Here is a 27,695-nt window from a genome sequence, read left to right on the forward strand (position 1 = left end):
ACAGACACACACACACACAGACACACACACACACACACACAAACACACACACACAGAGGCACAGACACACACACACTAAATGACATGTAATGTAAAATGTGTCAGACTTTATTAAATGTAATCATCCAATAATGTGACATAGTTTATATTCGGTTTGAAAACAACGCGTATATTAGTTCTAAAAGAACAACAAACACACAAGAGGTCAAAGCAGAGGTGTAGTTTATGTGATACACCGTATATTATCCACTAAGAATTAGGGGTGTGACGAGACGCTTACTCCACGAGACGAGACACATCACGAGATTGGGTTCACGAGAACGAGACGAGATTTTTAAAAAAAATTTAAAGAAATCCTCAATGATGAAATATATGAATGGAAAATAGTTTTTTTATTCAACTGAAAAATCACAAAATGCAAAACAATTTAGGTGCATTTTGAAATCAACTATTAATGATGAATGTTATTTAACTTTTTTTTTTACTATTTTAATGAATTATATGCAGTAAAGGACGTGCAAACACTGCAAAATGTTTTGTATAAACTCTTAACTGACTTCTGCCCTGTACAATTTAACCCTTAAATGCGCGCGTGATGGGATGACCTACCTCGGTTCCAGTGTGTGGAGGAGTCGCCGAAATCCGACATTTTCCACCACAGAAAATGGCCTCGTATCAGCTACAATGAAAGCGCCTATGTCCCTCATTATTGCCGTGGCTCTTGCACTTACCGGGGGCAGAGATGCAAAGGCTTTTAGAGTTGTTTGCCCTTTTAATGTTTTCGTGGCGGGTGCAGTAGTTAGCAGAGAGCTGTGGTGGTGCTGTGAGTGTTTTTGCATAGTGCTCGTGTTAGCCGCGGTATACGGCATTTTTTTCTTACAATGTTTACATATTGTGTTCGTCTTGTCTGTCACTCTTTCGCCGTTTATTATTTCCGCAGGAAAACCAAAATGTTGCCACACAAATGATTTAAAAGTGGCAGGGGGATCTTCAATAGTAATTTCACGCTCCATCACGCTGACATCACATCGCCTCACGAGACAACTTTTCACCTCGACGAGAAATCTCGTCTCGTTTTAATCTCGCGAGATCTCGTTTTACGAGATCTCGTCACACCCTTAATATATAGCCTCAAATCTCAGCAGAAGTTATTTCATTTGTGCTGCTATTACTCCTAAAACTCAAATAATAAAAGGTAGGACTGGGTGACAAAAGTCAGTCTATTGTAATTCCCTACTGTCAGGTTGCTCAAATAAGTCTCTTAAGACTCTCCAGCTGATCCAGAATGCTGCAGCGCGTGTTCTGACAAGAACTAAGAAAAGAGATCATATTTCTCCTGTATTAGCTTCTCTGCATTGGCTTCCTGTAAAATCCAGGATTGAATTTAAAATCCTTCTCCTGACCTACAAAGCTCTAAATGGTCAAGCACCATCATATCTAGAAGAGCTCCTAATACCCTATTGTCCCACTAGAGCACTGCACTCCCAGAATGCAGAGCTACTGGTGGTACCTAGAGTCATAATTGTATCAGAATCATAATTGTTAGATTAATAATATATAACAAAAGTAGAGGGAGGCAGGCCAGCACAGCCCGATCCGGCAGGGGAGAGTTTCAAGCCCAAACAGGCCACCTCTCCTTATGACCTGTCTCTCTTAGTTACCTGTTATAGTTACGCTGTTATAGTTCTAGACTGCCGGGGGACTTCCTTCCTTTGATACACTGAGCTGCTCTCTCCTCTCCCTTTCTATTACTGTTTCTATTACTGTTACTATTACTATTACCATTTGTGTGCATCCCGTCCCAGAAATGCTTGTTACTAATCCTAGCTTCTGGGGAGTTTACTCCCCGGAGTCCTTATGCTTTTTTCCCCCAGCGTATTTCCTTGGAGAACGTTGGCACCAAGATCCTGGTTGCAGCTGTCGCCGTGGTCCTGCTGCACTCCCTGCTGAGCTCAGCGATGCCCTGCAATGTCATGCTGCGTCCTGCTGAACCCTGCAGCTTCCCGCTACATCCAGTCACTGTTCCATTATTAATGTGACTATTATCGCCACTGTTCATCACACCCCCAACCGGCTCGTCAGACACCGCCTACCAAGAGCCTGGGTCTGTCCGAGGTTTCTTCCCAAGAGGGAGTTTTTCCTCGCCGCTGTCGCACTGCTTGCTCTTGAGGGAATTACTGCAATTGTTGGGGCTTTGTAAATTATAGAGTGGTCTCGACCTACTCTATCTGTAAAGTGTCTCGAGATAACTTGGGTTATGATTTGATACTATAAATAAATATCAATTGAATTGAATTGTCTGTAACTGTCTGGTCAGTGTGGACTGGCAGTTGGGTTTATGAACATTATAAAGACAAACTGCCAACAACAGCTACCCACTTTAGAATGTTTGAGTTTATTGGAGTTTGTTGGAGCGGTGTACACGCTCCTTTATGCTTTTTCCTACTACTACTGCTACTGCTGCTACTGCTGCTGCTACTGCTCCTATTCCTGCTGTTGCTCCTGCTCCTTGTCTTGCTGCTATTGTTGCTACTGCTCCTTGTACTGCTGCTACTACTGCTGCTGCTGCTGCTGCTGCTGCTCCTCCTCCTATTCCTGGTGCCGCTAATGCCCCTAACCCTATTGCAGCCAGAACAAATACGACACACTTCTTTTTATGATTACTTACATGAAACAACAATCTGTTCAATACATTTGACTGATCTGACCTGGCTGAGCTGTCAGACATGTCCCTTTCTTCATTAATGAACGTCTGAGCCATCCTGAACATCTCATCAGTGTAGTGTTCTCCACCATTATCTGAGACCATCTCATCTACTTTACTCAGGAAGTCTCTGACCTGCTCTCTGCTTCTTTTGGTTTTGTTGTCAAACACACAGAATCTACCACCACACTTGGAGACCAGGTCAGACACATGATGGTCAGACCGGATCAAATCATTAATGGACCGACCTCCCAGCTCGTCTCCATGGGTGAAAAGCACCATGAAGTATTTATGGGCATCTCTGCTGAACAGTTTTGGAAGCATCTCAAACTGTTTCTTGTCTGCTCCAGTGATTCTGCCTAGTCTGACTACAATAACAAAGGCATGAGGTCCTGGACTGGCCTTTACTACTGCCTTCATGATCTCTTTAAACAGCTGTTCACCAGTCAGAACTCTATCACTGAACCCTGGAGTATCGACCACCGTGACCTGACGACCCTCCACTATGGCTGACTTAGAGACAGTCTCACTAGTGACTGAACCAAAGCCACCGCCTGATATAAACTGTTCAGATCCTAAGATGGTGTTCCCACAGGAACTTTTTCCAGCTGCAGGAAGGCCGAGCAGCACGATCCTCCGGTTCCTGGAGTCATCGACTGAAAGACACAAAACAAATCAAAACAAATAGTTAACCTTCTTATAAATACTGTCGGAAAAGTGATTTTAAATGTCAGTAAAACAGCTCTTAACCAGAGCAGAACTTTTACTTCAATTATTTAGTAATACTAGAAGGCAGATAGTTGTGTTATCTTTATTGTTACTTTACACTGTTCATCATACCAACTGCTATAATTATTATGAATCATATCTGTATATCTGTATCAGTGTCTCCGTGTCCCACCAAGAATCAGGATCTGTCTGAGGTTTCTGTTAAAAGGAAGTTGTTCCTTGCCATTGTTGCATAAATTAAAGTGTGGTCTAGTACTACTCTATCTGTAAAGGGTCCTAAAGTAAATCCTGTTAGGCTCTGACACTTAAATTTAAATAAAATGTAATTGAACAATCACACACGGTTAAAGACATGGTTTTCTGATGATCGTCTGCCAAAGTTTAAACATGTTGTGGACCAGTTTAAACTAAACCAAAGTCTCGTCACTGCTCCAACCAGTAATACGAGTTCCAGCTTTGAGAATTCATTCTTTACTCCGATAATGAAGATGCTGTCTATCAATCTCTATATAACATCATCAAAGCCATGGTACTATAAATAAATACATTTAAACATTAGATCAGATACCTGTTTCCTGGGTTCTAAGGTGTCCGGACTTCTGCAGCAGCTCTCTGACTTGTTCTTCATCGTCACTTTCATTGTCGAAGAGGTGACACGCCCCCGCAAACCTTCTAACAATATCTGGAAGCATTCCTTCATCTCCATCTTCAAAGATAAACTCCTCCACTGTCATGCCCTCTAAAGCATCCCCACCAGTGAAGAGCAGGTAACTCTTCTTCATCCCCTGATCCCCGAGGACTCTCATAGCTGCCTGAACAGCCTTCTGCTCTTCTTCTGTGAACCGTCCAACTCTGATCACCACCAGAAACAGACAAGGTCTGGAGGATAACAGGAGACTCTGACAGAAGTCTCTAATCTCCTTCTCTGTGTCCTCAGAGTCTAATATTCCCGGAGTGTCGACCACTGAGATCTGCTTACCCAAAACGTTTCCTGTTTGTTCAGAGATCTGTTTCGTCACTGACTTCATGGACAGCCTTGACTTAAACGCTGGTCGTCCCAGGATGGTGTTTCCTGAAGCACTTTTACCAACTCCTGATTTTCCAATCAGGACGATGGTGAGATCTGGAGACTGATTTGGGCTCATGTCTGGAGATCAGAGAACCTGCTGGAGAAAACCATCAGATTCAGTTCAATAGTATTTGTAGAAATGACTACAACTAGCACAGTACTGTAAAATCTACAGTATAATACCACATTTCTTCATTACAATGAAATACCTTTAGTTTATATTGCATTGTGGGTAATTCTGATGAAGCGGGGATATTTTACAGTATACTTTAGGCTTGCTGTAACCTCGCTGTAACATACTGTGCAACTTCTCACAGACACACACACAACTGGCGGCCACCAGAAACTTAAAAGGGAGACGTTATTAGTGGTGGATTTATACACACTCAGACACACACACACACACACACACACACACACACACACACACACACACACACACACACACACACACAACAGACACACATCAGACACACACACACAGACACACACACAGACACACACACACACACACACACACAGACACACACTCAGACACACACACACACACACACACACACACAGACACACACACACACACACACACAACACAACACACACACAGACACACACACACACACAGACACACACACACACACACACACACACACACACAACACACACACACACACACACACACACACACACACACACACACAGACACACACACACACACACACACACACACACACACACACACACACACACACACACACACACACACACACACACACACACACACACACACACACACACAGACACACACACACACACACACACAGACACACACACACACACACAGACACACACACACACACACACACACACACACACACACACACACACACACACACACAGACACACACACACACACACACACACACACACACAAACAGACACACACACAAACACACACACACACACACACACACACACAGACACACACACACACACACACACCTCTCTTGTTGGACTTGTAATAGTATTCTGTGTCGACGTGTCCTGATACAGTGCGTGTGATTGGACGATAACAGCAGGTGTGATGTGATTGGACGATAACAGCAGTTGTGATTGGACGATAACAGCAGGTGTGATTGGACGATAACAGCAGGTGTGATTGGACGATAACAGCAGGTGTGATTGGACGATAACAGCAGATGTGATTGGACAATAACAGCAGGTGGTATGTGATTGGACGATAACAGCAGGTGTGATGTGATTGGACGATAACAGCAGGTGTGTTCCAGGTGTGTACGAGCTGGTCTCCTACCTGATGCGTCCCGGTGGTCCGGCTGTTTGGGGCGACGCCTTTCAGGCTGCCGTCACCTCCCATGATGCACCGGGGTACGGCAAGCTGGTGGGAGCTTTCCACAGCGAGTTTGGCCTGTTAAACAGAGGTACACTGTAAAAAATACACTGTTAAAAATACACTGTTAAACAGAGGTACACTGTAAAAAATATACTGTTAAAAATACACTGTTAAACAGAGGTACACTGTAAAAAATACACTGTTAAAAATACACTGTTAAACAGAGGTACACTGTAAAAAATACACTGTTAAAAATACACTGTTAAACAGAGGTACACTGTAAAAAATACACTGTTAAACAGAGGTACACTGTAAAAATACACTGTTAAACAGAGGTACACTGTAAAAAATACACTGTTAAACATACACTGTTAAACAGAGGTACACTGTAAAAAATACACTGTTAAACATACACTGTTACAGTTTTTCTTGATTGCTTTGACGCAGCAGTCAACTCAAAATCCACATTTTCAAAACAGTTAACACACAGGCCGAAACAGTGGCACTCATGGTCAAAATTACATATTTTGTTTGCAAAAGGCTCTAACCATGCCAAACTATTTAAATTATGCAACAAAAGCTAATTTTGCCTTCAAACAACACAACTTGCGAACAAGTGTATGAGCTCATCCAATAAACCATTACACAATGGACAACAAAATACAAAATACAGCACTCAGTGCAAATCAGTGCACCATTGCTTGTCATTGTATCTATTACAGAACGTAGCTTTCATGCCATTTCTTGTCAAATTTGCCTTCTTTCAAAGAATTGGATCAAGAATCAGAAATGCTTTGATGCAAATTTTATAGATTCAATTGATTCTTATTTTCAATCTGTGGCTGAAAACTGAAATACTGTAAATATTACACCAAATACATGTAAAGCAAAATAAAAGAGTATAAGAAATTAAGAAAATAAAAATAAAATCTATTAAAGTATAAAAATCTTTTAGTGTAGAGCATGGGTCACCAAACTAAGGCCCGTGGGCCAACTCAGGCCTGCCACACCCCTTTGACCGGCCCCTCAGCCCCTCTGCCCCTCTGCCCCCCACTACTTGAACCGGCCCTATGAGGCAATCCCCAAAAGTCTTCATGGCCTATTTTTTTTTAAATTGCTTTTTGGAAAATAATAACATGTCTGCATCTGGTATTTTGTTGATTTTATCAGTTAAAATTGAGTTTAGTTATTTAGTTATAAAATTAACTATAATATTTGCTGAATTTTCGTCACCCGACATGCTCGAGATCAAGCAATGTCAGACAGCGCATGCGCGTTGTCACACGCACGCAACTGTCAATGTTCAGGACAGCAAAATGTCTAGCGTTAAACGAAAAGTTGATAGAGAGTGCAGAGTTTTCAAAGAACAGTGGACCAACGATTATTTTTTTGTTCAGTGTAAGGGCCGTGCAGTTTGTATTATATGTAAAGAAAGTGTGGCGGTTTTCAAAGAATATAATCTGCGTCGTCACCACGAAACCCGCCACAAAGAGTATACTAGCCTGCGCGGGCAAGCAAGAGAAGACAGGATTCGGAGGATGAAAGGCGGACTGGCTGCACAACAGAATGTATTCCTTCGCCAAACTCAGGTCAACCAGGCTGCTGTCCGAGCTAACTATAAGGTAGCTCACCTACTAGCCACCCATGGAAAGCTGTTTACTGATGGGGACTTGGTTAAAGAATGCATGGTTGCTGTGGCCGAGGAGGTGTGTCCCGACAAGAAGGATGCGCTCAACGTGGTGAGTCTCTCCGCACCTACTATGACCAGGCGAATCGAAGATTTGGGGGACAATGTGTATGACCAGATGTAAGAAGAAAGTGTCAGAATTCAAGTTTTTTGCTTTGGCCATGGATGAGAGCAATGACGTGCAGGACACAGCACAACTGCTCATTTTTATTCGTGGAGTTAGTGCAAGCTTTGAAGTGTCTGAGGAGCTGGCAGCTCTAAAAAGTCTCAAAGGTATTACGACAGGAGAGGATATTTTTGTCCAAGTGTGCAAAACAATGGAAGAGTTGGATCTACACTGGTCTAAATTGGCCAGCATCACTACGGATGGTGCACCTAAGGGCTAGTAGGGCGCTTGAACAGCGAATTCGAGGAACGAGGTCTCACCCCGCCACTACAAGTCCACTGTCTGATTCTCCAGCAAGCACTATGGTGCCAAGTTTTGAAGTGGGCGTCTGTCATGAAGGTGGTTGTGCACTGTGTCAACTACATCCGAAAACATGAGCTGAAACACATACAGTTCCAGGCCTTTCTCTCCGAGCTTGAGTCTGCCTACGAGGATGTGCTGTACTACACAGAAGTACGCTGGTTAAGCCGAGGCAGAGTGTTGCGCCGTTTCTATGACCTGCTACCCGAAATCAACACCTTCCTGCAGTCTAAAGGTGAAACGGTACGAGAGCTGACCGAGCCAGAATGGAAATGGGACCTCGCGTTTTTAACGGATGTGACTGAAATGTTCAACCAACTTAACGTGCAGCTCCAAGGCAAAGGGAAGCTAATCAGTGACATGCATTCCCACATCAAAGCGTTCGAGGTCAAACTAGTGCTGCTTGTGCGACAGGTCCAAAAGCTGGACTTCACGCATCTCCCTGCCACCCAAAGCTACTGCGCTGAGAAACCAGCTGTCCCGTTCCCAGTCGAAAAGTGCAAGGATGCACTGGAAATGCTGCAGGGAGAGTTCAGTGTGCGGTTCCGTGAGCTTCATGTCAACGGTAAAGGAATACGCTTCTTCCAGAACCCCTTTGCTGCCGACATAAATGATGCCCTTCCCTCTCTTCAGTTTGAACTAGCAGAGTTGCAGAATTGTGATATCCTTAAAGACGCGTTCAAGCCTGACAGTCTCATTGAGTTCTATGCTGCGCTCCCAGAGGAAACCTACCCAAACATCAAACAGCATGCAATGAAGATGTCCACAGTTTTTGGCAGCACCTACATCTGTGAGCAAACCTTTTCCCGCATGAAGCAAACCAAGAATCCAACAAGGAACAGACTCACAGATAAACACTTGCATCAGACCTTGAGACTGGCTACCACTAGACTGCAACCAGACATTGAACTTCTCACCAGCCAGAAGCAAGCACACAGATCACACTGATACGGTAAGCACACTGATTTTAACAATGACTGATTTGAATTATAAATATTAAATATGCAGTAAGGTTCATTTATTAAACATTAGTTAATACGCTATATGTATATGAGTATTGTCATAGCAAAAAAAAAACAGCCGACACGGAGCTGCTGCAGCTAATGCCCAGAGCTCCCACTCAGCTAAAACGGCAGTTATGGGGGCATAAGATAAATACAGAGTGCCTTTGTGCCTCTTAACAGACACAAAATGCAATTAAAATGTCTTCGCTAATAATCAGTGTAATAATCAGTGTTTTTGCTACATATTTTGTAAAATTATGTCACAGAGAAAAGCAGACAGCAGCATGTCTTGCCATTTACTGAATATGGTGTTTCTTGTGTTCAATCTGTCATCCCTCCATCATGCCAGGGCTCCAGAAGGCACCCTGAAGTGAGGAGAGGAGACTGCTGTTGCTGACCCCATCCCAAAGACAGCACAATTCATCAAGTACAAATCCAGCTCACCTACATATACTACTGATTTTGATTACCATTATTCTGTATTATTGTTGTGCTTTAGTTTTGAGCCTACTGCTCATTTCATTTTCACCTTGACCTAAAAAACTGTTTACTGAACATGCTCACCTGGATAGGCATAAGAGCTGGCTAGTTGTTCTATTACTCTTGTTAAATGTTCTATTACTCATGTATAATTTCAATGTTTTTTTAATTAATTAATTTAATTTATTTTTCCCTCACCTTTGCCAGTGTCAATCACCTCAACTAGGCAGATGTTTCTTACCTTGACAGCTTTGATGTTATTTTTATTAGAAAATAAATAAATGAAATATCTGTGGTTTTAAACAAAGTGTGAAGACTCGATTACTACTTTTGCAAACCACTAGTAAAGATAAACAAATATATGCCAGGAATCAAGTGTTGATATAGTAGTGGGGATACAGTAGTGGGGATGGCTGTGCCAGGCTAGTAATCTCTGCTACACAATGAGGCCTGCTGGTGGTCATTTTGGTCTGGGTCATACAATTCTGTTATATAGCTGACCTGGCCCCGGCCCCCCATCACAGTCAGGAACGATAATGTGGCCCCCAGAGAAAAAAGTTTGGTGACCCCTGCTGTAGAGTATAAGAAATAGCCACTATTGATACTCAGTCCCTTCTGTCTTGGCGATGGGGCCACATGGCCTAACCCTGCAGACTGATTGCTAATTGAAGATTTGTGTGAAGGAGTGTCAAACAGGTACTTCAGTGATTTCATACTGATGGAGGTAGTTTCTAATAGTTAGGAACAGATGGTTTCTGTTTGGTTACCATAGCTAAAACAATGGAGTTTGGACTACTTGAATGACATCTGTGTTAACTGTTCTGCAAAAGGGGGGGCAAAATGTGTCAATCCAATGAGAAAGAGTTAACACATTTGCAAGAGGTGTCTTCTGCTCTGCTGAGACAATAGCTATGTTTCCATCGACCCGTTTTTATCCGAATTAAGGGATATTGAATGAAAAAGGCCTTATGGAAACAGTAAAATCCGACAGAATTTCATGAATATCGACTCAAAGAAAATACGTTCGATCTCATCGGATTTTCTCTTGATCGATATACGGCTTATGCGATAAACGCTGATGGAAACGTTATTTCCCGAATAAATAATGAATTGCGATTAAGTTTTAGGTCATTTTATGGTTGCAACCCGCAATAAAACGAAGAAGAAGAAGTTTCAGTTCATTTCCGCCCAGTATTTCCGCTCTGTTTGCAAAACAAAAACAGATGTAAGTGGACAAACGAGGAGACAAGATACTTTTTTAATTTAATTTACCAGAAAAATACAACAGCTATTTTAGATAGCAAAAATCTAAGAAACGCCATCATTTATCAGGAGCTCGCGAAGGAAATGACCAACAGTTACGACAGGGACATTAAACGCTTTACATGGTTTAATATCTAAACAACGATGATGATCACCAGATGTATCGTGGTCATATCTTGTCATGAACACTTAAGCCTGTCAAAAAAACTAAATCTAAATCCAACGATTATAGAAGTTATCTCACGTTAATATTTTCTTCATGCGCCCTATGACGAGGAAAAAGCTTTTTGGTTATGTACCTAAACAATGATACATGATTACCTAATTTCTCTCTCATATTGCTCCTCATATGAAAACTGTCAAATAATCTAACTCAAAGTCCAATTATTATGGACGTTATCTGAGATAAAGCGTTTCTGCTTCAGGGCAGCGGAGCGGCTGGGGGTTGACTCTCCACGGTTCTCATTGGCTTTATAAGTCCTAATGTGAAAAAGCTTAACGTGGTTTAATGTAGCTAAACAACGATCAATCATCACCAAAAACATCCTCTTCTATATTGCTCATCATAACAGCTTAAAACGGTCAAATCTAACCCAATGTCCAAATATTATGGACGTTATCTGACACATAACGAACGGTATAACTTATAATACGTAACTTGCGTTTTTTTTTTTTTTGACAGGCTTAAGTGTTCATGACAAGATATGACCATGATACATCTGGTGATGACTGATCGTTGTTTAGATATTAAACCACGTTAAGCTTTTTCACGTTAAGCGTTTTAGAGTGTCCCTTACGACAAGCCGTGGGACGTCCTGCGGAGTAAATGGAAGGAGCTCAAACAGCGATACACGGCTCAAAAAAGAGAGTTGTCTCTCAGCGGTGCCGGAGGGAAAATATAAGGCAAGTTCCACCTTTTAGATGAGCTGGATCAGATCCTCAGCCAAAGGCCCATCGGAGCTTAAATTCAAATCAATTCGATAGACCAATTTAATTGAAAACAGCATGTGACGTCATTACGCAACAGGTTTTTATTTGCTTTAAAGCTGTTGGATGGAAACACACTTTCACCAGCTTTATTCACATGAGTTTTTTTACCGAACTTCAGATAATTCGATTGACAAGTGGATGGAAACTTAGCTAATGATGATGAAAACCGAGTGGATCCCAGTTTCTTTAAGCAGGTCAAAGCAATCAAGAAAAACTGTAAACAGAGGTACACTGTAAAATATACACAGAAAACTGTGAAAAATACACAGAAACTTCGTCATGCTGTTTTGTGTGCGTGTGTGTGTGTCTGTGTGTGTGTCTGTCTGTGTGTGTGTCTGTGTGTGTGTCTGTGTGTGTGTCTGTCTGTGTGTCTGTGTGTGTGTCTGTCTGTGTGTGTGTCTGTCTGTCTGTGTGTGTGTCTGTCTGTGTGTCTGTGTGTATGTGTCTGTGTGTCTGTGTGTGTGTCTGTCTGTGTGTGTGTCTGTATCTGTCTGTGTGTGTGTGTGTCTGTCTGTGTGTGTGTGTGTCTCTGTGTGTGTGTGTGTGTGTCTCTGTGTGTGTGTGTGTGTGTGTGTGTGTGTGTGTGTGTCTCTGTGTGTGTGTGTGTGTGTGTGTATGTGTGTTTGTGTGTGTTTGTGTGTCTGTGTGTGCGTGTGTCTCAGTTCCCACCCTCTGGTGGTTAATGGTGCATTATGAGTTCCTGCATGGTTTCAGCTTGATTTCATTTTAGTCACACTCGTTCAAACAAACACTAGGGGCACAGGCTGTGCACCAAAACACAACAAACCACGTTCCAGCCAATCACCGACAAGAAAACAGTGAGCAGAGTTGATTGAGTAGTGGGAGTTGTATCTGAGAGTAGCTGCTGGAACGTGGTTTGTTGTATTTTGGTGCACAGCCTGTGCAGGAACTCATAGTGCACCTTTAAAGGTAATTTAGAGTTTCAGAGACCAGTTTAAACTCTGTATTCATCAGCCAACAACCCGGTCTCACGGCAGTTCGTGTAAATATCAACGTTATTCTTAATCTATTGATACGTGTTCACGGAGACGTTTTTCTCGTTTTTCAGTGTAAATGTCACGTTATTTTCTCTGGGAAAGGACGCTGGAGGCGCCCGCGAAGCGGCCCGCTGGGGACGCGCCACAATAATGGGATGCCGGAGGTTGGGTTTAGGAAAAACTTTACGGGGAAAGGGCGCCTTAAACGCCAGGAGACGCGCCACAAAAGTCGGATCAAGTCGGATCAAGTCGGACACAAATCTAACCGGCATGCATTGGGCGCCGATCGCCGGTGATCGATTCTGCGCAGATCTGGCTCATCTCGAACGAGCCTCTTCCCGACTTGCTCTGACGTCATGCACACGTGGGCAACGATAATCTCACGAGACCAAGGCGGCCGCAGTTCTGAGACGCAGGTAGTGCAGTTGCTTTTCACCAACTGCAAGAGCCAGGCGGACGCAGGCGGACCCAGTGCATGCTGGGAAACGCCGGCCTCTCAGCTGATCAAACAGCTGATTGGTTCAGAATCGACTCAACATGATGACGTTTTATATAAACTTTTTATTGATTTTGAATCGGAGGGATTTTAACTGTGATTTGTTTGATTTAAAAGCTTATTCTGTACAGAACACCTGTTGTGTGGCTGATAGTTACGTTTAAAAGTCAGAGAGACTAAATCTGTTCAGATTACAGATCATCTACAGTCTGTTGTTTATTAAAATCAGCAACAGATCGCATGTAGAGAATTTTGACAGCTACTCTGTCATAATAAAAACAACTGGAGACTGTGTAGGAGCTGATATATGGGTCTGATAACATTTTATTAAATCGGAATCGGACCACCGTGTTTCTGTCACTTCCTGTTCATCCTGAAGGCTGTTGGAGTCAGCTGGAAAACTGTCCGACTTGAGAGCGGACTTTTGTCCCCGCCCCCCCCCGCTGCTGCCGCCTGCTCTCGTCTACTTTACAGGCGAGGCGCAGTTCATCTTGAACGAGCCTATTTCTGCAGCTGATCTTTGTTGTTTTTGTCTGACGCCATTAAACTCACGTCTCCTCTAAAACTGTCTGTTCATTATTTCCTCTCAAAAAGATCTAACTTTGAGTTCTTCTCTCAAAAGTGAAAGTATAGAACTGAAAAATAACCCAAAAGCAGAACTTAAAAGTAATAAAACATACTGATATACGGTATAATGTATTTATACGGACAGATTTACCTGCTCAGGAGTTAAAAGATCAACAGCCAACACAGCCAACTCGCCTGAAAACAACACGACGACATCTCTTCTGAGCTGCTTCTCTCTGAGCTGTGCATGTACAAATGGTTACCTTTCAAAATAAAAGCTCCACTTTTATTTTTACTTTTATTAATTTTAGTACTAGAATATTTTACTCAAGTAAATGTACTTCAATAAATTAGGTAGGTCAGTACGTGCTATTAAGTTACTTTTTATTAGTAACACCAGATACTTACTGGTTTTTGGCAAAGAAGAAGTGCTCACTAACACAGATTTAGACAGATATGTGAACAATATTTGAGAGAAATAAACCTTTTTTGTACATAGAAAAAGTCTTAGATCTTTGAGCTCAGCTCATAAAAAATGGGGGGCAAAAACAAAAGTGTTGCGGTTATAATTTTGTTCAGTGTATTTTTTTGTTTTTGTTTGAAGCATTTTGAATTATGATCATGCTATGCAGCCAAACTGCTTGCAATAAACTATTTAGACTTAATGTTCAAACACTTCTGTTTATATCTGTGTCTGACTTGTTGTCGTTGACCTTTATTTTGAAGTTTTGCCAAGAAAGTCTTTGTTTTTTTAAAGCCATCTTGCTGAGTGAAATCATACCACCATTTTGTTAGTCTGAACTGTTAACATGTCGCTTTCACTTTCACTTACAGACAAGATGGAGGTTAGAAACCGTGTCTGTCTGTTAAATACACAAAGCCGTCACCTTTATCATTGTTCCAGCCACATCCTGAATGATAATTATTCATTATCTACTTGTCTAAAGCTTCATACTATCTTTATCATTTAAACTAAGATTACATAAACTGTTTTAACAAACTGACAGCTGTCAGGATTTAGATACTGACATACAGTAAACCTTCGATATGTGCTATAATTCAGACTGAATCAATGAGGAAATAAAACTGAGTTTCTGTCTCTGTAAGAGGGAGGAGGCAGAGATAAACTCACACACACACACACACACACACACACACACACACACACACACACACACACACACACACACACACACACACACACGTAAGAGGGAGGAGACAGAGATAAACTCAGTGTTTGCTGCAGAAAACCTCCAGCCAGCAGGTTAGGTTCAAACCTCTTTTTTGGAAATCTACATCCAGAGTTTCCCTCGTCTCAGGGTTATCTTACTCTGAGTTTTCACTAAACCTGCTTTCTGAAACAGCTAGGGCTGTAATGGTAATTTAGATTTTTGATGTGTAATTAATGGTAAATGACAGGTTTGTTGTTCTATTCCTTAAACCTTTCACAGTTTCTGTCTTCAGCACAAATGTTTAAAAGTAGTTGATGTGTTAGTGCTCTATTCCCTGATAGTCAGAACTGGTTCACACCAGACTTTCCCTCCCTCCCTTTGCTTTCAGCCTTGTAGAAACTAGATAAGAATGTTTGATGTTTTTTGTTACTAAAAATGTACAGGGTGCAAGGATACGGAAGAGACAATATACATTACTAGCTTTTTTATTTAACCTTTATTTATACAGGTAATCTCATTGAGACCCAGGGTCTCATTCTCATAAGAGATCTGTTCTGTTTAGGGCTGGGCAACGATTAAAAGTTCTAATCGCGATTAATCGCATTGTTATACGCAAAATCCAATAATGAATTCAAAAGTAGTGTATAGCGCAATTTTAATTTTAAATGTTCTGCCATATGAACTAAAGTGCCGTAACATTTGTTCTGCAAACAATTAACATCAGCATTTTGATTATATATTAGCAGTTAAATAAAATATTTAGTGTAAATCTCAACTTAAACAATGTAATAAAAGCAAATACAAAATGAAAGCTTATTGCCAGTGCCAGGGCATTCATGTTATCATTAATAGGACACATTCCACTGCTGTGAAACTTCAATTAAGTGTCCCGCGCACATTTCAGCATAATGTCTCTCCTCTGTTTTCATTACAGTCAGAGCATGTGAATGCAGCACCAACTGTTCATCAATATAATGCACTGTAACGCCGAGGTCATTATGGTTACCCTGTGATGTCCAGTAGTCCCCAGTGAGAGCAACAGGGGGTGCACGTTCTAAAGCTGTTGCTTGTGCAGTCCTCTACTTATCCATACAACTTGTGTATTCTTCTTGTGATGGTGCGTCTTGAGGGAATCTCATACCTGCCGTCATTTGTTGCGATTCTCCACATCATTAAAGGAATATTTCACTGCTGGAAAGCTGAATGTATCTTTAAATTGGGTCACTTATGTAGTAGAAATGTGAAAAAGAAATTGAAATTGGTGCCTTCTAGGCCGAGAAAAGCCAGAAAATGTGTTTTGGTCTTATATGGATGAAAAACACCAAATCCCAGAATGCACCTGCTTCGATGCTTTGAGTCCACTCCCAAGCCACGCCTACCGCTTGACAGACCGACAGAGGCATTCAACTCAACTCAAGCGTGTTTTATTGTCATTTCAACCATATACACGAAAACAACGTTTCATCGTGACTCAAGTGGTGTTACACATTTAACATATATAAAAACGACATTATATAAAAACGCCATACGAAACAGGCTACATTTAGTACACACACTTTATAGGCTCCGTAAAGTTCAGCTAACGATACTAGCATTAGGCTTGGTGGGCTGTAAACACCGAGCATAAACACAGCCGTGAATTAGCGTGTAATGTAGAATGGTCGGCATTTAACAGTCACAAACTCCACCAGCAGTTAGCAGTTAAATGGATACAAATCACCACATTTCTGCACCCGCGTGTTAACACAGCCCACCTCTTTTACCTGGCGACAGAGCATCTCTAGCTCGGAGGGCTAGCAGGCCTGGTAGCTGGACAGTCCGGTACACTATTCAGGCATGTTTCCACAACAACAAAAACACGGCAGTCTCTGAACTCACGTTGGGAGTGTCGTTGAAGTTGGATGTAGTCCAGTTTGTGGTCTAAATGAGCGGACACTTGCAAGCAGGATGGCTGGGACAGGTGGACAGCTAGCGTTAGCTTTCCACCTAGCCGATGAGGATGTCCCCTAGCCGGCTAGCGGCATTGAGCGACACCGCTGGTCTCCGTGCGAGGCGAAGCTCACGTAGTGTCGCAGTATTGCGTCTGTAATAACGTTTCTCCCTCCATATTCTCCGATCTGTACCGATGTATCCCGGTGGTACACGCAGCGTCCGGTAGTTTGAATGCAGATAATTGTTGTAAATGTTTTCTGCTGAAAACCGAGAGCCTGTTTAGCGAAGATTCAAGATGGCTGACAGTCTTTTTCATTCGGATACCTCGGCCAGACTTCGGCAGTCCAACCCCTGTGGGCGTGTTGAAAACATATGGAAGTAGATCCTACTACTGGCTGTAGTCCTTTGCCTCTGGCCCAAAAATCTTCCAATGACGCAAAAATCGTCATTTTACATCATCGGAAGATTTTTTCCAGGCCCCAAATGCAGAAATCTCTCGTCTCAGGGGGACATGAGGGAGGGAGGCACGGTCATTCAGAAAAACTATCGGGTTTACAAAGCTGAATGCTAAATCGGTGAAGTATCCCTTTAATCGGCCTGCAGTCTGTAGCTATCCACTTCGCTATGGCATTTGTTAGCTTCTCTTGCCTTTGTTTATCTATACTACTATTATTCTCCCACACGCTGCATCTAACGTAGTCTGCCGAAGACTCGCACCACTGTTTGTTTCGTTGAATGATTTGCTGGTATCAACGGTGTGTATTGCATTTAGGTGATATTTCAGACTGGAAGTACTCCGGTGATAAGAAAATTCAACTTTGCAGTGCTTACAAATAACTTTCATTCTGTCGACTGCGCTGTCTGGAAGAACTTTAAAATGAAAATGGCCAAGCAAAAGTTCTGTACCCTTCTCCATGTTTGTTGGTTTGTTCATCCCCCAATTCTTTTCTTTTCTGGTTCCTGTAAGCGCGGCAGCAGTCAGTAACAGACTTTTTCAAAATAAAAGCCTGTGAGCAACAGACTGGGGATCCAACTGACTGAGTGAGGAGCAGCAGATGCTAATTTGTTTTTACTTTGCTATACCATCCACAGTTTTAAATCTCATAGATTTATTTTACATCAGAATGTAGGGAATGTTGTATGCTTTCCAACAATGTGCTTAGGGAGGCCAACAGACTTTCACATGAGGCACAGCGAGCTTCCAAGTGAAGCGGTGTCCACCAACTGGAACACTGCCTCCTGTATTAAATCATACCAGAAAGACCAGGAGGAGAACAGAAAAAGGCCCTTTTTAGACAGCTACTGTCCTCACATTTCTTACACAACACACACCATACTGCACAGGATGATCAGCAGGGTGTCATATTTGTCACAGTAATAAACATTAAGCGATAGGAGTTAGGGTTTTTGAGCTAGAAGCAGGACTATCTAAGGTGCGCTAGAGCCTCGTCTCTGTGAAAACAGCTGTTGGTGTTGAGGCCTGAAGTCAGTTAGGAGTCAGTCAGTTGGTCAGTTAGTCCATCAGAACATCATGTTAGCTGACAAATAACATATTCTCCTTTCTTCATGTTCTCTTCTCATCCTGTCTTCCTCTCCTCTTCTTGTCCTCTCCTTTTCTCTTCCTTCTGTGGCAGTACGTGTTGCTAAAGTGATTCTCACACCGAAGGAGTGGAGGGAGGGGGAGACTGTATATGTGACAGGTAAAAAATGTCCATTTAATGATGATTATACTGTACCTGTGAAGTACATTCTGTAATTCAAAAACTGTGAGTACAAATGGCAAAAATATTAACATCACAAGAGAGAAAAAAGTCTGGGGAATGCATTGATGTGTTTTTATGTTTGTGGTGTCAAATATATGGGACACAGAGCAGGTAACAAACAGGGAACCGTCTGTGTACATCCAGATATTCATTTTCATAGTTTCTATCGGCAGTTGGTATGAAGAGAGCCAAAGGTTTAAGTCCGGTGGATTCCATAGATACATGTCTGCGACTGGCACAAATGTTTCTACATTTTGACCAACCATGATGTATGAAGAGTGAAAACTGTAGGGGAGAGAGCGATTTGTTTAGAAAGATTTCAGAGAATCGTACTTCAGCTCCCCCCTCTATCCTCCCCTCTAACTCTCAACATTCTGTCCCATACACACAAATTGGAAAATCTGAACCGGTCTGAAAACTGGACGATACGTAAACTGTGATTTGGTAGAGACCGTGCTTGATATCAGAATGTCCATTCAGCCCAATAAACAGCAAAGTCTTGTATTCGGTTTAAACATTTCATTATTTTTCTACATTAAAGTATGGTGATACAGCATGGCCCCAAAGAGGGGTTGTTTTTTTAGCTATGTTAAGCAATTTCCCAAAGATTTCCCATTAAAGTCTATGGGAAATTTCGCTGCATTGTTTTGCCAATTTTGTGAAAACCGCACAGCAAATCTCATAGCACACCATTTCCGATCGTTACACACATTTTGATGTATTTTGTGTGCATGTGTTGGCAACGCTCCGTGACTAGTAGCAGGACAAATATGTGGCGGAATAATAATAAGTATGGGGGATAATAGTCAGTGTGCTGCTATTGCAGCACATCAACTTGTTCTCACTCAGAATTCGTAAAATATGGACATTTGGACAGTGGCTGTCAGCGTCTGAAGCAACGGAAAAAGTGCCCTTCAGCGTGTTTGTATAACATACTGGGGAGAACAGCAGCTACTCAGGGTTTAGCGAGGAAATGTAAGGCCGAAATTCCGCATTGGGAGGGTGGTTGGGTCAAACACAGGACTTTCATCCAGGAGAGCAGCAGATTTTACTTCTTTTAAATAACAGGAAGAGATAATTTGGGACTTTGAAGTTTTGACTAAAGACACCACTTTGTGACAGCCATTTCTCACATTCCTGTCTTTCAACAGACAGATTAATTCATTGATTAACCAAGAAAATAATCAGAAGATTGATCAATAATGAAAAGAATAATTTCAGTTTCAAATAAAACAGTTTAAAATAGTAAAATGCAGCTTACACCTGAAGGCATCAGTAAGTATACAGATTACAGTACCACACCCCCAGGGGACATGTAACTGTCCTATGTACTTTAAGTACATTTATCTGATAATACTTGTGTACCTTTATATAAGTAATGTTTTCAATGCTGAACTGTTTTTACATGGTGGTATTAGTATTGGTAGTAGTTTGACTGCACATTAGAAATGACTGAGAATCAAATCAACACAAGTTATTGTGCTACTGGCAGGACATGGTGGCTAAAGGGACTTAAGGGAGATGCGCACCCTGCCATGATGCCAATTTCCAGGTGCTGCCATGCTGTGGAAATCGATTGAAATGGCGGAACGGACGCGGAGTACGGCAGGTGCTGCTGGAGTTTGCTCGGCCAAAACCAAATATAAGTACAATATTAACTTCAATAAGAATGGTTTTTGTTGCAAATCAAACTTCAAACTGAGAACTGGAACCGATTGAAGCAATTTATTGGAGATATGGCGTATCGAGGCGGAATGATTATTTACATCTTAACTCTCCTGCTGCTTTCGCTCCGTTGCTGCTGGCTTGGTCGAGCTGGCGGTGTTGCTTCCCTCAGCTGAGTCATCAAGCTGTATATTCAAATATCCTGAGCAATGGAACGGCTAACTTACCAGCTACTGTCCGGCCACACTCTAGGATGAAATCTTCAAGCCCAAACTACAAGCTAACCAGCTACCTGCTAATCACGATCTTACTGGCAGGTGACGTTCATTCAAACCCAGGACCAGTTTGCAAAGTTGAACGAAAGCCATTTTTGCCGGATAACGTTACACCTCAGCTTGTAAACACCACTGAACTGCATCAAGGAAGTGACAATCGATCTGTAACTCCACAAAACACTATTCTAAACCTGAATGGTTGTATACATAAAGAACATTTAAATAGAATGACGACTAAAAGGAAGTTTGAACTTTTTCAACCAGTAAACCAGTCTAAAGTATTGTGAGATAAAAGGCTAAAACCCAAAGGCCTGCTCGGAGGACATTTGAATATAAAAAGTATTGTATCAAAGACATTGCAAATTGAGGGTCTGCTGATGGATTCGAATTTGGACTTTCTTTTTTCTCTCTGAATCATGGCTAACCGAGTTATCACCAAAGACTGCTTTTGCTGTACAGGGATATCATGTTTTTAGGAAAGATAGAAAATCAGGTAGAGGAGGAGGATACCTTCTGTATGTTCGTAATCATTTTAAATGTGTGGAGGTTCATCTTAATTCAATGCAAGATTTAGAAAGTATTATTGTTACTATTGTTTTATCTCCTCAAATGTCTTTTACTGTGGTTGGATTATACAGACCCCCTAATTCTACAAAGACATTTTATGACAAATTGAAAACTGTACTAAAGGAAATTGGTTCAAAAACGGAATTAATTGTTTTAGATGATTTTAATATAAACTGGGCGGAAAAAGCTAAGAGATATCAACTTAAAAGTATATCAGATCAGTTTAATCTCACACAAATGATCCTTGGCCCAACTAGGATTACTCAATCAACACAAACTCAGATAGATTTAATTTTTACTAATAAACCTGAAAGAATTACAAAATCATTTAATTTGGTAACAGGTATGTCAGACCACAACTTGACCCTAATTGTAAGAAAGTTGACAAAAAAAAGGTTTTTATACAGACAAGAAGGCAAAAACTTTTTTAATATTATACCAAAATCCCTAATCGGCCAATTCGAGGAGAAATTAAAGCACCTAGACTGGAATGATGTTATGCAGTCTGGTGATATAGAACAAGCAATTATCTATATGGTGGATAGAGTGAATAGGACTAAAAATGAATTTAGTAAAAATATATCTTACTTGAGTAAAGTACATCTGCCATGGTTAAATGAACAGCTCTGGAAGCTAATGAAGCAGAGAGACTTGGCATTAAAGGCTGCTCTTAAATCAAAATTTACACATAAGAGAAAATTCCAGAATTTGCGAAATAAAGTAGTAAAAGAATTAAGACAGGCCAAAGCTAATTATTTTATTAAATTAATTGAGGATTCTAAAGGAAATAGTAAATTAATTTGGAAAAATATTGATAAAATTACAGAGAAGGAGAATAAATCTGTTCAAAATTGGATTATACAGGACCAATCGAAATTAATAGAAGATAAAGAAAAAATAGCTACAATTTTTAACTCTTTCTTCTTGAACTCTGTAGAGTGTCTGGCTAGGAAATTTGGTGTTAGATCTGGAGTACTAGAACCTATAAACAATGAAGCTCCTGTTTTCACAATTGAAAATGTTTCAGAATCTACTGTATTGAAAACAATTGATAATTTAAAAGGATCTAGGTCTAAAGATGTTTATGACAATGATGCACGATTTTTTAAAACTTATAATACATATAATACTATAATACAATTCTTTGCAAACCTCTAACACACTTGACAAATCTGTCAATAGCAAACTCCTATTTTCCAAATTGTTGGAAAATGGCAGTAGTGACACCTATTTTTAAAGCAGGTGATAGGACTCTTCCATCAAATTATAGACCCATAGGTATCCTTCCAATAGCATGAAAAAATTGCAGAAAGAGTAGTTTGTGATCAATTAGTTACTTATTTAAATGAAAGTGAAGTGAATCTACACCCAATGCAATTTGGGTTTTGAAAAAATTATTCTACAAAAACGGCTAATTGTTATTTTGTCGAACAAATTAGAAGTCAACTTGACAAAGGTGGTGTTGTTGGAGCTGTTTTTTTAGACTTAGCAAAGGCATTTGACACAGTGAATCATAACTGTTTAATGTCAAAGCTTCAGAATTTTAATTTATCAGATACTGCCTTGAAGTGGATGAAATCATACCTCAGTAATAGAAGTCAATGCACAAGAGTGGTTGATAAATGCTCTTCATTTGCTAGCTGTCCTACGGGGGTTCCTCAAGGGTCAATTTTAGGACCGATTTTATTTAGTGTTTATATTAATGATCTGCCTCAAGCATTTCCAGGTGTTAATGTTATAATGTATGCAGATGATACTGTGCTTTTTACTCATGCAAGAACTAAAGAACTAGCTGCAAGCAAACTGTCATCTACAATGGTGAAAGTCTCAGATTGGTTGAATGAGTCTTGTTTGTCTCTTAATGTAAGTAAAACCGTATGCATGTATTTCACTGTATGAAAACAAAACTCTGTGAACCCAGATATTATATTTAATGGTGAAGCAATTAAATTTGTGACACATGTTAAATATTTATGAATAATAATAGACCAACACCTGTCTTTTAAAAAGCAAGTAAAAAGAGTTATAAATAATGTTAAATTCAATTTGAATAATTTTAAAAACATCAGGCACCAGCTCTCTCAATCAGCTGCACTTCTCTTAGTACATACTCTGATTCTCCCTCACTTGTCGTATTGTATAACAACTTGGTCTCAAGCAGATGTAACTACACTTAAGCCTGTGTACTCTCTTCATAAACAAATTATGAAAGTGTTAGATAAAAAACCAAGGGACTACCATTATTGTACTATTTTGAAAAGGTTAAATTTTTTAAGTTTTAACAATTTTGTATTTTATACCGATGTGTGCCTGATGTACAAAATTATTCATAATCTTGCTCCCCCTCCTCTTCGGGGATGCGTGACCAGTACAGAAAAACAGCCTTTGGGCAAAAAGCTTTTTCAGTCAGAGTAGTGGGGTTGTGGAATTCCCTACCTACAGTCATTCGAACCCTCGATAAGTTTATTTTTTAAATTTGAGAACCTAAGTACTGGCTACTATCAGAACAGATCTGCAACCACTAACGACTGTGTTGCAAATTATCTGTTTTATATTTTGGTTTTAAATTTTATATTTCTGGATATGTATTGTGATGTTTTATGTGGTGTACATGTAATGTATGTTATTTTATTTGTTTACCTGCCCAGGGACAGCAGATGTAAGCTAGCTATTAGCTAACTCTGGTGCAATTACTTTTAATTGTGCATTGTCCCTGTAAAAATAAACAATAAAATGAAATTAAAAAATGAAGATCAGAGATCAGCTGAGAGTCGCTCTACACTGAAAAGTCTCACCAAAAGTTGAACATGGAGAAACATCTGCGTCACAACACGGGACAAAGTGAAATAACTGGAGAGATGATTTTGACTTTTAATCTCCCTTATCAAAATATGTCTACGCAGCTCAAGTTACAGCACTTTATGAAACATTATAAACTCTAGAAACACGCACGCTGTACTTCCTTCTGTCTTTCAGCTGCTACAACACCTGTGTTTGTTCTCAGGGGATCAATAAAGTTTGATCTAATCTTAAAAAAGGAGGATTTACTGCAGCACTTTGAACTCCATGGAGCTCATAAACTGGTAAATGATTTATTGATTTTTCATCCTAAATACAAGAATTAAACATTAACAATAAAAACTAACATGTCCAACATCAGCAGTGGTGTAAAGTAACTAAGTACTTTAATCAAGTACTGCACTAAGGAACATTTCGAAGTTTGTTGTACTTTTAGTATTTCCATATTCTACTTTCACTGCACTACATTAATCTGGCAGTTCTAGTTACTAGTTACTCTACAGAGATTTAAAGACTCAAAGACTGAAATCTGATACATTGTAGTTTAAATGAAAGTTGAGAACATAGAGTTGATGAATTATTCCTTAAACCTTTTAAAGTAGATGATGTGTTAGTGCTCCTTGACCTTGTTGTCTATTCCCTGATAGTCGGAACTGGTTTCCCTCCCTCCCTTTGCTTTCAGCCTTATAGAAACTACAACAGATAAGGATGCTGCTCTCCCAAAAGTCCTTGTTCATTCATAAATGTCACAAAATCAAGACTAAATTAAAATTAAAGTTTTAATTAAGCACAAAAATACAAATGTCATAATATTGATAAACACAGATTATGTAAATAATGTTGTAGTTAAATGACAGTAATTACAGACAGAAATGTTTACATGTTACAGGCTTTGATTTCAAACCAAACCAGACTATCAGTTGTTTAAAAAAAGTTTAAGAATTTGAACTTATAAAAGTAGCTTAATATAAATGTTAAAGGCCCTGATTTGAGCCGTTTTGTTTTCTGTTACTTAAAATGTACAGGGTGCAAGAATACAGAAAGGACAAGAAACATTACTAATTTTTTTTATTTAACCTTTATTCATACAGGTAATCTCATTGAGACCCAGGCCCAGCCAGCAATGACATGTGGGGCCCAGATTGGTTCCATGGTATCTGTGTGGGCATGGGCTTTGGCTGGGTGAAATCAGCGGGTCCAATGTAGGTTTTGTAGTATGAGTCCCACATAGGAAGCCCATATGAGCTGATTACATGGGCCCCATAAGGGACAGGCATGGGCCAATTGGGCATGGGTTTGAACTGAGAACACATATATGGGTCCTGCATAGCATATTTATGGGCCAAGTGGGCATGGGTTTGATCTGGGAACGCATATATGGGTCCTGCATAGAATGTTTATGGGCCAATTGGGCATGGGTTTGAACTGAGAACACATATAGTATATGGGTCCTGCATAGCATATTTATGGGCCAAGTGGGCATGGGTTTGATCTGGGAACGCATATATGGGTCCTGCATAGAATGTTTATGGGCCAAGTGGGCATGGGTTTGATCTGGGAACACATATATGGGTCCTGCATGGCATTTTCATGGTCCAAGTGGGCATGGGTTTGATCTGGGAACGCATATATGGGTCCTGCATGGCATTTTTATGGTCCAAGTGGGCATGGGTTTGATCTGGGAACGCATATATGGGTCCTGCATAGAATGTTTATGGGCCAAGTGGGCATGGGTTTGAACTGGGAACGCATATATGGGTCCTGCATAGAATGTTTATGGGCCAAGTGGGCATGGGTTTGAACTGGGAACGCATATATGGGTCCTGCATAGAATGTTTATGGCCCAAGTGGGCATGGGTTTGATCTGGGAACACATATATGGGTCCTGCATGGCATTTTCATGGTCCAAGTGGGCATGGGTTTGAACTGGGAACGCATATATGGGTCCTGCATAGAATGTTTATGGAATTCCCATAGGGGTTTTTTTTTATTGTACGTAACTTGCTTGCCCCAAGTGGGCATGGGTTTGATCTGGGAACGCATATATAGGTCCTGCATGGCATTTTATGGTCCAAGTGGGCATGGGTTTGAACTGGGAACGTATATATGGGTCCTGCATAGAATGTTTTATGGGCCAAGTGGGCATGGGTTTGATCTGGGGAACATATATGGGTCCTGCATAGAATGTTTATGGGCCAAGTGGGCATGGGTTTGATCTGGGAAGCATATATGGGTCCTGCATGGCATTTTCATGGTCCAAGTGGGCATGGGTTGGATCTGGGAACGCATATATGGGTCCTGCATGGCATTTTCATGGTCCAAGTGGGCATGGGTTTGATCTGGGAACGCATATATGGGTCCTGCATAGAATGTTTATGGGCCAAGTGGGCATGGGTTTGATCTGGGAACGCATATATGGGTCCTGCATAGAATGTTTATGGGCCAAGTGGGCATGGGTTTGATCTGGGAACGCATATATGGGTCCTGCATGGCATTTTCATGGTCCAAGTGGGCATGGGTTGGATCTGGGAACGCATATATGGGTCCTGCATGGCATTTTCATGGTCCAAGTGGGCATGGGTTTGATCTGGGAACGCATATATGGGTCCTGCATAGAATGTTTATGGGCTAAGTGGGCATGGGTTTGATCTGGGAACACATATATGGGTCCTGCATAGCATATTTATGGTCCAAGTGGGCATGGGTTTGAACTGGGAACACATATATGGGTCCTGCATGGCAGAGACGCAAAGTAACTATGTAGGCCTATTGAGTTATGTAATTACTTACTGTAACATTTTTATTCACTTGTAGTAACTCTACATTTAGGCTAATCAAGCATGTTGGGATTAAGTAATTGTAACTCAATACATTTCAAGTCACGCTAGTCACCAAAAAACAAACATTGCATACATGTAGATCTTTTGCCAAAACAATCCATCAGTAATTTTTGTTAGTCGTGCAGAAAATGAAAAATGTAACTTCCCAAAAATGTAAAAAACATCAAAATAGGTTAAAGTTTACGCTGTGTTGAATTATGCTGATTAGTGGACTCTCAGAAAGGTTGCAGGCCTACCGTAACACTTCAAATAATAGCCCAGTCCCAGACGCCTGTCCCTTGGGGCAGAAACACATATTTAGACAAATAACTATGCTCGATATCATCGGCCGATATTGGCTTTAAAATTCAATATTGGTAAATATCGGTATCGGTTTTTGAAATGGTTTAAAATGACTAAAGTATGTCATTTTATACCTTATTGGAAAGCTTCTTTCCTCTCAAAGCGAATGCAGACAAAATTTGGGTGTAGGTTGTTGGCCAACCAGCATACACACAGGGTTTGTAGAGTAAATAAATTCTTGAGCAGGGTAGATCTAAGCCCCAATGAGTGGAATGAGTTGAATTTTTGTTCTTGTGTGGCTATTTGTTTTCAGTTTACCTCAGTCAAAGAAATGTTCAGTTGGCATCTTCTCTCAAAGGGGTAGTAAGAACCGCACCCCAGTTAGCCTACCGGTTGCTGGCTAGTCCTTCAAAACATTCAAATCCCCAGTATCAAGGGAGTCATGGAACAGTGGGCAGTAAGCCTATAAACGATCATATGTTTCGGTATCTGTATCGGCTAATATCGGTATCGGAAATTAAGCATTGGACAATATTGGTATATCGGATATCGGTACAAAATCAATGTCAAGCATCCCTACAAATAACCCCATACGGTTA

General features: G+C 40.8%; 2 protein-coding genes across 3 annotated transcripts in view; one reads left to right on the plus strand and one right to left on the minus strand.

Moving 5' to 3' along the window:
* The window catches only part of nipsnap3a (nipsnap homolog 3A (C. elegans)), a 20,304-nt gene extending 12,643 nt beyond the window's left edge, over positions 1–7,661 (plus strand). The window contains exons 5-6 of the mRNA XM_039813102.1: positions 5,789–5,938; positions 7,303–7,661. Of these exons, the coding sequence (XP_039669036.1) occupies positions 5,789–5,938; positions 7,303–7,661 (509 nt within the window). The remainder of the gene's footprint in view (positions 1–5,788; positions 5,939–7,302) is intronic.
* Positions 2,233–5,925, minus strand: LOC120566834 (GTPase IMAP family member 8). 2 transcript variants are annotated; one of them, XM_039813492.1, is made up of 3 exons: positions 5,812–5,921; positions 4,002–4,596; positions 2,233–3,360 (listed from the first exon to the last, which is right to left on the minus strand). In XM_039813492.1, the coding sequence occupies exons 2-3, from the start codon at positions 4,576–4,578 to the stop codon at positions 2,396–2,398; spliced, it is 1,542 nt and encodes a 513-aa protein (XP_039669426.1). In that variant the 5' UTR covers positions 4,579–4,596; positions 5,812–5,921; the 3' UTR covers positions 2,233–2,395. The 2 variants fall into 2 exon arrangements, with proteins under 2 accessions (XP_039669426.1, XP_039669425.1); XM_039813491.1 differs by having other exon boundaries at positions 2,234–3,360; positions 4,002–4,599; positions 5,812–5,925.
* Positions 7,662–27,695: the final 20,034 nt, after the last annotated feature.

The sequence above is a fragment of the Perca fluviatilis genome, chromosome 10 (genome assembly GCF_010015445.1).
Source record: "Perca fluviatilis chromosome 10, GENO_Pfluv_1.0, whole genome shotgun sequence".
In the NCBI taxonomy this organism is placed as follows: Eukaryota; Metazoa; Chordata; class Actinopteri; order Perciformes; family Percidae; genus Perca; species Perca fluviatilis.

Bases quoted from the DNA above. Each gene is read 5' to 3' on its own strand.
- LOC120566834 (XM_039813492.1), bottom strand. From the start codon at position 4,578: ATGAGCCCAAATCAGTCTCCAGATCTCACCATCGTCCTGATTGGAAAA. The intron at 3,361-4,001 runs GTATCTGATCTA...TGTGTCTTTCAG, and splicing joins CCTTAGAACCCAGGAAACAG to TCGATGACTCCAGGAACCGG.